Source organism: Podarcis pityusensis (assembly GCF_964106645.2).
Source record: "Podarcis pityusensis genome assembly, chromosome: 16".
NCBI classification, from domain to species: domain Eukaryota; kingdom Metazoa; phylum Chordata; class Lepidosauria; order Squamata; family Lacertidae; genus Podarcis; species Podarcis pityusensis.
Genome location: NC_138041.1, coordinates 2,821,378 through 2,832,482, shown reverse-complemented (window position 1 = coordinate 2,832,482; position 11,105 = coordinate 2,821,378). Strand labels below are relative to the sequence as shown.

Sequence of the window (11,105 nt, the reverse complement as noted above, 5' to 3'; positions counted from 1 at the left end):
ACAATATTTTATTTTTTTTTATTTTGACTACCTCAGACCAACATGGCTACCTACCTGAATATACAAAGCAAATGGTTTTGGAATTAGGGTGTGTGAGCAGGATATGAGCTCATCAGTATTATTAGGATTGTGCCCAACACGTAAAATTCCCCTTGCAATTAAAGGTCCCATTCATTTCAATAGGTCTTTTCTGAGTAGTGTGGCTGGATGCCCAAGCGTAGAATAAAAATAAAGAGTTAAAACCACAGCAAGTGTTAAATCAATTTATTTACTCATCAAATCTATAGCCCCCCTTTTTCCCCTCCCAAGGTGGCGTTTGTGGTTCTCTCCCCCTTGCATCGACCCTGTGAGGTGGGCACCCCATGTCACACCCAGTGAACATCATTCGCTGAAGCATGCTTCGAACCTTGGGTCTTTCCTGACGCTCTAACCACTGCACCCACCCTGGGAACATAGGAACATTTGTTTGTTTTGTTCAAAAAAACTGTTTCCAAACTTTGCACTTTATTGACAATATTAAACGCTTTATTTTTTTCTGCAAACCGCTTAAGAGGTTCTATTTACAATCAAGCGGCGGATACATTTTGCTAAATAAAATAAATAGCATCCCTGGCGTCTGTCCTAACACCATCGTCCACGCCCTTTTCCCACAGTGAACCGACCAGATCCCTCTGGGGAGCCCAAAAACAGGACTCTCCTTGCCCATCTCCCCAGCAGCTGACATTCAGAGACATGGCGCCTCTCAACCTAAAATATGAACCCCACCATAGGAATTGTCCAGAAATTGCTGAATCTCTTTTAAAAGCCAATTTTCCCAGTAACTTGTGGGCAGAGCAGAGGCGTAGCGTGGAGGGTCTGTGGGGTCTGTCGCCCCAGTTGCAATTTTGTGAAGGGGGCGCACCCCATGCACCTGCCCCGGGCATCGTGGGCATACGATCCACCGCTGTGGCAGAGGCGCAGTTATCTTAGAAGTTTCCTGGTTCCTCTCTTTCAGTTCCCAAGTTTTTTTGGGAAACAGCATGCCATGATCAACACCGCCCAAATGCAGGCTTCGCCCCTCTTGTGTTGGGTTCAGTTCATTATGCATTATGAAACCCAAAACCCCTTCTCCACTTTCAGCTGGTCATCAACCTACGGTTGCGTTCCTTCATAACTGGATTCTTCCTTTTGCTCCTTTGCAGAACCTTCCCACTGATTTTTATATATATATAAAATGCACTAACTGCATGCACTGTTAGGATTGTAAACATTATATAGCCTGGGCGTTGCACACTGACAAACTGGAAAAAGAAGCTAGGAATCATTGGCGTGAGGGTACGACGGCAAAAAGCGTCCAATTTTGATCTTTTTGAGATAATCCGCTTCCGGGTGAATTCAAACACACAGGCAGTTGAGTTCTGGCAGATGTTGACAGCTGTTTTGGCATCCAGCTTATGAAGTAAGGCAGAAGTTTGGCCAACATTTGCTCCAAAATGGCAGCCGAGGCCCAGAAGCTGTTTCGCTACATAGAAGTCCCAATTCTTAAGAGTTGGGCATGGAACCCAAATCAATCCCATGCCTTCTAGCAGTAAAGATTTCGCAGACTGTGTAGCTCATGCAACAAGACAAAGCCTTGGGTTATTACGTGTGTCCAGAATCTAGAACAGAAATGTAACAATAAAGTGTGGAGTGCATTTCTTTTCATTACTGGAAAATGGTTTGCTTAAAAAAAGGAAATAAACTCTGGGTAAACTCTACCCAAGTTGGGAAGGGCCATTGGGAAAACAAAATGGTTTGCAGGGTTGGATTGAGCCAGAGTTTAGTCCAGGATGGCTCAAGAAACATTCTTTCATTGGTAATCATACTGGAATGGAAAAATCAAACAATCAATGACAAGTCTTGCCTTCCTTGATTCGCCTCTGACTCTCAGTATTTCCTAGTAAATCTGGAATTGGGAGCCGTGGAATTAATTCTCTTTTTGTGTGTGTGGGATGAAATGGTGGACTTGGAGAAAGTTGATGGATGATGGATCCATTTTTGCTGAATTGGGTGCGATTTGCCCAATGCTCAGGACTGGGCAGGTGGGTCGGGATAATTTGGTGCCCCTTGTTTCGTTTTCAAAGACAGACAGACAGACAGACAGACAGACAATTAGTTGGCAGTGTGTGAAGAGATCTGCAGCCTGGTCTATAGCAAGAGAATCGTTATGGTGAGGAACAATATGCCCATAGCCATGACAGCCACGGAGACCTCTGGGATCCGGCCGCTGTTGAGGGTGACTTTGAAGGCTGTGATTTCCTCTTGGTAACCTTCTTCCCTGGAGGTGCACTTAAAGACCCCTTGGTCCATCGGGGTGCTCTCCCCGAAACGGAGGGTGCAGGACTGTTCGTCCATGGAGCATGGGTACGTCTTGTCATCTTTGACCCAGGTGTAGATGGCGTGGTGAGACCGCAGAGGGCACGGCAGGTAGATGTAGCCAGTGGGATCTACACTCACTTTCTTGAGAGCCTCCTGGGCTAACTTTTCTTCAAGGGTCAACATTTAAAGAGAGAGAAAGAGAAAAAAACAGAGGAGAAACCAATTTTAGGTTTGTTTGCAGGTTCAACTAAGGCTCCTCCTCCAGAAGGCCCTCAGAAAGGCAGCCTTCAGTTGGATAAAGGTTCCCAATCCCTGTTCTAGAGAATTGGCACCCATGTAGAACTTCACTTACCATCAAGACATTTAACAGAAACCAAGCCTCGCATCACTTAAGGCCAATGGACTTGCATTGAAACAGCAGTTTATTCCATTTCCCCATTATATTTGAGCTTTCATGTGATGTAAAAGCCACTTAATGGAAACCTAATGGAATATAGCACGTGCTCAGCATTCATTTCCTTGTTTTCTAATTCCAGAAAAAGCTCATTTTGCAACCCACTGGACCCAGAAGATTGCAGGAGTAAAGTGACCAAATGTGGGGCAGTATGTTAGCACTCCGTTCTTTCCTGAGGTTTCCATGGAGAAACAGAAAGGATGCAATAGTGTTGTTCAGTGGCATTCATTGTATCATATCACGCCCACTGGTGTGAATGCAATTTAGCATAAAATGCTGGTATATTGGTCAATAAGCCACGGTTCCATAACGCAACAGGTACTGTGTAGAATCACAGAACTGCAGAGTTGAAAGAAACCTGAAAGGTAATTTAGTCGAACACCTTGCACTGAATGCTCTGCGCAAGGAACATTAGAAAACGGGACACAAATACTAGCATTATAATCAGGAAAACTAATGCAATATTCTCCCCCTCTGAATACAGCCTAGGTCTAGTCCTGCCCTTTGGAATCAGCAGCAGACAGAAGTCTTTGGTAGTTAATTGTTTCAGTACTTGGCCCAATCAAACTGTGCTGGAATTATCTGAGGGTTCAGGGAGATGAGGGTTGGAAGAAGCCTCAAGTAAAAAGAAACCCATGCTTTTCATTTCCCCATCATCTGTGACCCTTAAAGACAACCCAACCCAGCCGTTCGCATCCACAGGCCTGAAAGGTTTCTATGTGGCATCGTCTTACCTTCAGCGTTTTCACACATGGAAGCGGTACTCGATGAATCTAGGTTCTGAAGCAAGCTGTTGAAGGAAACATACGGGTGTAAGAAGAGCCCAGCCGGAACAAACCAATGGGTTGGACTGGGTCCCAGGGACTCAGCTACGTTAGTCAAAAAACAACGCCTTGAATGCATCATAAACATGAAAGACCAGGGACTCAGCTACATTGGCAAAGAAAAAACGTTTTACAGTGGTACCTCGCAAGACAAAAAACTCGTTAGACGAAAGGGTTTTTTGTTTTTTGAGCTGCTTCGCAAGACGATTTTCTCTATGGGCTCGCTTCGCAAGACGGAAATGTCTTGCAAGTTTGTTTCCTTTTTCTTAACACCGTTAATACAGTTGCGACTTGACTTCGAGGAGCAACTCATAGAACGCGGTGTGGTAGCCTTTTTTGAGGTTTTTAAAGACTTTGGTGATTTTTGAAGCTTTTCCAAAACTTTCCCGACACCGTGCTTCGCAAGACGAAAAAAATCGCAAGACGACAAAACTCGCGGAACGAATTAATTTCGTCTTGCGAGGCACCACTGTATATGTTTTGTTTATGCATTCTAACACTGAGACGCCAGATGGCGCTGTGGAGTCCTGTTTTTGCCAACCTGATTTCTCATACAAAGTTTGCAATGCGTTTAACTGAAACAGTTCTTTGATGTGTTTAGATCTAGCCCTGATGGTGCTGGACAGCAAAAAATAAATAAATCTAACATAGCGTCCCCCCCCCCCTTGTTATAATGGTCTAATTTTTGATGTATTTATAGTGGGTTTTTCCTGTGTGTAGATCCACCCCAACTCTACAATTCTATGATTTCTATTATCCTGTTCCCCACAGTGGCCAAAGAGATGTTTCAAAGAAGTATAAAAGCAGCACGTGAAGGCGACAGCTCCACCCTTGTGTTTTGGGGTTTCCTTAGTCCCAAGCACCAGGTACTCAGAGGTGCAAATGGACCAGCAGCTAGAATGGATAAATATGTCAATTTTGTTTTCATATCTCCCTTTTCCACGCCGTAGTTCAGCTCTCCACATTTCCATATCAGCTTGTGCTTTTCTTAAAAAAAGTCCTCATGAAAATTTAGCAGGGTTTCAGTGCAAATTCTTCCTAATGTACACGTTTTTGGGATGCAATTTTGCCAAACACCCTTGCAAACACCCTCCCCACCTCCCACTAGTCTGGAGGGGCCATCAGTTTCAATAGATCAACTTTGAGTATCACTTAATTGGATGCAGGTAAAGGTAACGGTAAAGGTAAAGGGACCCCTGACCATTAGGTCCAGTCGTGGCCGACTCTGGGGTTGCCACGCTCATCTCGCTTTATTAGCCGAGGGAGCTGGCGTACAGCCAGTGGCGTAGTGTGGGGGGTGTAGGGGGGGCCGGCCGCACCGGGCGCAACATCGGGGGGGGGGCGCGCTCGCACTCGCAGTGCTAAAATCAGTGCTAAAATCCAGGGTTAGGGGGCGCAAATTACTTGCCTTGCCCCGGGTGCTGACAACCCACGCTACGCCACTGCATACAGCATAACTAAGCCACTTCTGGCGAACCAGAGCAGCGCATGGAAACGCCGTTTACCTTCCTGCTGGAGCGGTACCTATCTATCTACTTGCACTTTGATATGCTTTTGAACTGCTGGGTTGGCAGGAGCAGGGACCGAGCAACAGGAGCTCACCCTGTGGCGGGGATTTGAACCGCTGACCTTCCGATCGGCAAGCCCTAGGCTCTGTGGTTTAACCCACAGCGCCACCCGCGTCCAATTGTATACAACATCACAGGAAAATGCAGCAATTAGACTGAACGACATGCGGACGATGGGGAGGAGGTGCTTTGGAAAGTCGATTTATCAGGATCAGCCACCCCAAATTTCCTTTCCCCTTTTGATTCTGGGCCAGACCTGCCAGTGGAGTTAGTGTCCTGGGAGACGGCGGAGCAGGTCTTCTGTTCCCCGTCCCAGCCACAATATGGGTCACGGGCCAGTATACACTTCCAGCAGTTTTCCTTGTACTGGTCGCAGTCGGCCAGCAGCAGGCGCACCACCTCGAACTCAGTGCTGGCGTACAGGTGGCCCTGCCGGACAGAAGACGGATTAGAGCCAATGGCCGGAGAAAGAAAGGGGAAAGAGCTGCCTGAAGGGGACCCCACCCATTGCAAGGAAGAGAGGACCGTAAGATGCCCCCCTAGTTTGGGAAACTGAGATGGATCGCTGAGAAAGGGATTTTTAAAATTTTCTTTTTTTGGAAAAAGCAACTCTGCCTGTCTGTTCTTTGAGTTTTGGGGAGTAAGGAGGGGAGAAAATATTCTTGCACTTGCCCAACTGTGCCACTTATCTGCACTCTTACCGAATCGTCGTCCAAGATCATAGAAGAGACAGGGGCTTCCTTCTTGAAGGGACTCAGCTCAGCAACAATCACCGTCTGGTCTTTGCTTCTCAGCACCTTGTGGATCTTCCCTTTTGCTGCGGCACCGAGAGAAGGAGAGGCGGAAGTTGTGTTCATAGGAAGCTGCCTTAAATATCGAGTCAGATCATTGTTCCATCTACCTCAGTCCTGTCCACATTGACCAGCAATGTGGCCCTCTGCGGTTTCCTGGCAGGAATTTCTCCCTGCCTTACCTGGAAATGCCAGGGATTGAATTTGGGACCTTAACACATCAGGCTTCACCACTGGGAGTTGTCGGTTTCCTCTTCCTCAGCATTAGACCACATTCACTCTGTGCATTTAAAGCACTGCAATACTGTACAGTGGTACCTCAGGTTAAGTACTTAATTCGTTCTGGAGGTCTGTTCTTAACCTGAAACTGTTCTTAACCTGAAGCACCACTTTAATGGGGCCTCCTGCTGCCGCCGCACCGCCGGAGTACGATTTCTGTTCTCATCCTGAAGCTAAGTTCTAGTACCCGAGGTACTATTTCTGGGTTAGTGGAGTCTGTAACCTGAAGCGTATGTAACCCGAGGTACCACTGTATAAGGGCAGGAACACTTTTGTTATGGGTTCCTCCTCACTCCTTCGTGTGGTGAGTGAGGACCCTGTTGCAACAGTTAATAAATATCAGGCTTACTAGCTGCTTTGCTTCTCAGTATTCTCTGGTTGGCCTCTGTTATTTTCTCCTACCAATAGGGAACTCTATATGGGCTCTTGGGTACCCATAAGGGGAAAAAGAGCAGTATTTTTTTTTTTACAACACCCCATAAGGGAAAGGGAGAAGTTTTTTTTCTTATAGCACGATGATCCCCATGGACAAGCAGTTCCACAGAGCAAGAGTGTGGTGCCGGAAGCCTGGTCTCCCCTCCGTGGCCGCCAGCCAAGCTCACCTGTTCCCAGGAAAAGGACATCGCGGGAGATGCCAGCAGCATCCTGCACACTATCCACCACCACCTGGGTGTACGTGTCGTTGTTCTGGAGGATGTAGAGGGGGTGCTCTTCATCTGGGTAGATGACCGAGTCGATTTCGGGGTGGTCCTTAATGAAGGTCAGGGTAGATTTGGGCAACGGAGGGTGACCATCTGGTGGCACACACTGAGCAGGAGGAGAGAAAGGTAGACGGGGATAAGTCAGCGCGTGTGTAGGAGAAATGAACATTTTGTACAAAATAAATAAATAAAGATTCCTGCTTTTTGGTTGTTTATTTTTATTAAAGATTTTCTTGATTTACAAAAGTGTGTGCAATGTCTCTCTCTTGTATTCAAGAAGGACACTGTTCAAGAAGGACACTGACAAACTGGAACGTGTCCAGAGGAGGGCAACCAAAATGGTCAAAGGCCTGGAAACGATGCCTTATGAGGAACGGCTAAGGGAGCTGGGCATGTTTAGCCTGGAGAAGAGGAGGTTAAGGGGTGATATGATAGCCATGTTCAAATATATAAAAGGATGTCACATAGAGGAGGGAGAAAGGTTGTTTTCTGCTGCTCCAGAGAAGCGGACACGGAGCAATGGATCCAAACTACAAGAAAGAAGATTCCACCTCAACATTAGGAAGAACTTCCTGACAGTAAGAGCTGTTCGACAGTGGAATTTGCTGCCAAGGAGTGTGGTGGAGTCTCCTTCTTTGGAGGTCTTTAAGCAGAGGCTTGACAACCATATGTCAGGAGTGCTCTGATGGTGTTTCCCGCTTGGCAGGGGGTTGGACTCGATGGCCCTTGTGGTCTCTTCCAGCTCTATGATTCTATGATTCTATTCTATGATTTCCCCCCGTGTAACATTTTTTACAAATCAGTTTCATGTGTTGAGACATTGGGAAGAAAAGGGGGAAAGATGGGTGGGGTCGGGTGGCGATGTTTCTATTTCACTTACTATATGTAGGGTTTGGTGTCAGCGTTGCTTGTGCACGTTCTTTGCTGTTCACTTGTGTTCCTTTGGTGGTGAGAGAGGTTGGGGTTGGCCTAGGGTGTGGTTGGCCTAGGGTGTGGTTATTCATTTGTGGTTGGCTGTGGTGGTCTTTGTTTTCGTGTGTGAGTGAGGTGGGTGGGTGTTTTGGATCAGGTTAGCCATATTGATTCATATGCTGTTGGTGGATTTTTGTCATTGTCGTGTTGGGCTGTGTATGTGATAAAAGGGAGCCATACCGGGGTGAAGGCGTCTTCTTCTATTTGTCCCCGTGTCAGTTTCAGTTTATCGGTTAATTTTTCTAGTAAGGCTGTTTCCCATACTATTTGGTACCATTGGTCCATGCTTACTCCTGACAGGTCTCTCCAGTGTCTTGGGTTACTGTTATGTACTGAAGTTCTCACCCTGGGCCAGCAGGGGGATACAGTAGATAGTTTTCACTCAGGTCCACATATGCAAATAAGGGATTGAAAGTGACGTTTGGTGATTGGATAGTTACAGAAAATGGTTACTGTTGTGTTCTAGTGGAGCTCTATATAAGCAGGCTGGCTGAACCCTTCAGTTCAGTTCAGTTCTGGCCTGTGAATAAACAAGAGCTGTTTGAAGAATCGCTGTGTCGTCTGATATGTTCACCCACAACTTAACATGTGGGTTATGAGTTCTTTGTGGTGCAAGTGGACATTATAGTCTTGGAAGATGTTTAGTAAGGTTTCTGCTTTTTAAAAACCCCAGAGGGCCAGTAATGACCTTACCATGCCGGGTCTGGGCACAGGGATGGGGCCGGTGACTCCTTTGAACTTCGAAGTCTTGAAAACGTTGCTGATCCGGTTCATCGAGTATGAACAGACAGCAGATGAACCCCTAAAGGGGGAAAAACCAAAAACACTGGTGTGATGTCATTCTTACAGCCGACTGACCATTCCAGGAAGCACAAAATCACAAACTCAAAATCGGCTTTTCTCTGCAGTGAATACTCCTAGCACGTTTGTGAATGATACGACGAAGACATTTTGTCAAAAGCAGCTTCTGACATAGATGCTGCTGGCTGAAGCACAACAGTGGAAATGGCATTAAAAAATCAGACTCAATTATTGTGGCATTAAAAGAAATCTGGAATTTATTTATTTCAGGAAAAAGTAGCACACGAATTATGGGTCTCTAAAGGACAGGAAGATTCAGGCCATTTTTACCCAGTTGTGGTGGTATTTTATTCCGTATAGTTTAGTTTCAGATGTACAGGTGTATCCCCTATGCTGGCTACAGAAATATGGATGTCATGATTTTAGATTGGGTGTTATCATTCAGTATGTTTAGGTTTTGCATGCCCTTGCCTTTATCATCATCATCTTCATCATCATCATTTTTAATTTGTATACCGCCTTTCTATCTTACAATACTCAAGGCGGTTTACAAGCTGAAGAAACAAACATCTTATAACAAGTTATAACAAGTTAGATGTATTATTGAAATTTTTATTACCTGTCTTCCTGGCTTTAAAAGGGAACTTTGCCAACTCTGTTGCACAGGATCTCGGAGGGTAGAAACCTTATACAGTGGTTCCTCTGGTTGCGAACAGGATCCGTTCTGGAGGCCCGTTCGCAACACGAAAAGAGCGCAACCTGCAGCGGCACGTCTGCGCACGCGCGGGTTGCGATTCAACGCTTCTGTGCATGCGCGTGATGTCATTTTGTGCATCTGCGCACACGTGAGTGGTGAAACCTGGAAGTAACCCTTTCCAGTACTTCTGGGTCGCCGTGGGATGTAACCCAAAAAAACGTAACATGAAGCGGACGTAACATGAGGTATGACTGTAGTGCACTTAATGCGACTAAGGTAGGCTGGCCTTGATATGGGAGCTGGGTTGAATCCTGCCCTGCCCTTAACTCACCATGCACTGGAGAAGACGCCATACAGCACCGTCTCGCCCTTACCGCCCTCCTTCCTGGAGACGAAGGCGTCCTGGAGGCGGTGGAAGCGCATGGGCTCGGTGGGGTGTCCACACACCAACCTCGCCTTGAGGAAGGTGCTCCAGGAATCCGCCATGACAGGCCTGCCGCCTTGGTCCACCTGGAAGGGCAGAAGACCTGATGTCATGGGCGGGCTGGATGCATTCAGAGGAGAGGAGGGAGGCACCAGCTGGAGAAGAAGACTCAGAGCTCAGGGAGTGGTGATGGAACAACAACGGGTGGTCACAGGGAGCAGACTGGGAGGAGGTGGACGAGGTAACAGGGTTTGGTGAGCAGGAGGAGGCTGTGGCAGAGAGCAGCCCAGACTCCGAGGCAGAAGTGGAGGCTGGAGGGGAGTGGGGCCAGGAGACAGAGAGGAGCCCAGCTGGTGAAGAAGCAAGGGCAGACCCTCCAAGTGTCTCTATCTTCCAGGGACAATCCGAGATTTACAGAATCCTGGTTTCTGATTTGATCCTGTAATGTCCAGTTTTTCCTTAGGAAATGCCTATTTTCATTGGAGAGATGTTGGAGGCTATGGAATAGGACACCCCTATTTTCATCGGAGAAATGTTGTAAGGTATGGAAGAGGAAATAATAATAATAATAATAATAATAATAATAATAATAATAATAATATATTTATACCCCGCCCACCTGGCTGAGTTTCCCCAGCCACTCTGGGCGGCTCCCAATCGAGTGTTAAAAAAAATACAGCATTAGATATTAAAAACTTCCCTAAACAGGGCTGCCTTCAGATGTCTTTTAAAAATAGGTTAGCTGCTTATTTCCTTGACATCTGATGGGAGGGCATTCCACAGGGCGGGTGCCACCACCGAGAAGACCCTCTGTTTGGTTCCCTGTTTTCATCAGAGAAATGTTGGAGAGTATGGAAAAGACTGTCCCCATTTTCATCAGAAAAATGCTGGAGGGTATGGAATAGAATGTCTCCATTTTCATCGGAGAAATGTTTGGAGGGTATGCCAAGGACTCTCCCCCTCCTGCTGTGACCAGTTCTCCCAGAAGAGGGATGAAGTGGAGCAGAGACAGACAAGGCAAGGAAGTCTCAGATTGCTTGGGAAGGACCCAGGGGTAGGAACAGACTTATGCAATTGTGGGAAGGCAGGGATCTTTAGTTGGGACGCGGGTGGCGCTGTGGTCTAAACCACTGAGCCTAGGGCTTGCCGATCGAAAGGTCGGCGGTTCGAATCCCTGCAACGGGGTGAGCTCCCGTTGCTCGGTCCCTGCTCCTGCCAACCTAGCAGTTCGAAAGCATGTCAAAGTGCAAGTAGATA

At 46.8% G+C, this 11,105-nt stretch overlaps 1 protein-coding gene across 2 annotated transcripts in view; it reads right to left on the bottom strand.

Annotated features, from left to right (window-relative positions):
• Positions 1-249: 249 nt before the first annotated feature.
• Positions 250-11,105, bottom strand: part of LOC308465785 (semaphorin-7A-like) — a 30,640-nt gene continuing 19,784 nt past the window's right edge. For both annotated transcript variants that reach the window (XM_080986019.1, XM_080986020.1), the window contains exons 8-14: positions 9,756-9,934; positions 8,620-8,728; positions 6,856-7,060; positions 5,885-6,000; positions 5,440-5,612; positions 3,526-3,581; positions 250-2,504 (exon numbers count right to left, since the gene is read on the bottom strand). In XM_080986019.1, the coding sequence (XP_080842145.1) occupies positions 2,167-2,504; positions 3,526-3,581; positions 5,440-5,612; positions 5,885-6,000; positions 6,856-7,060; positions 8,620-8,728; positions 9,756-9,934 (1,176 nt within the window). In that variant the 3' untranslated portion in view covers positions 250-2,166. The remainder of the gene's footprint in view (positions 2,505-3,525; positions 3,582-5,439; positions 5,613-5,884; positions 6,001-6,855; positions 7,061-8,619; positions 8,729-9,755; positions 9,935-11,105) is intronic.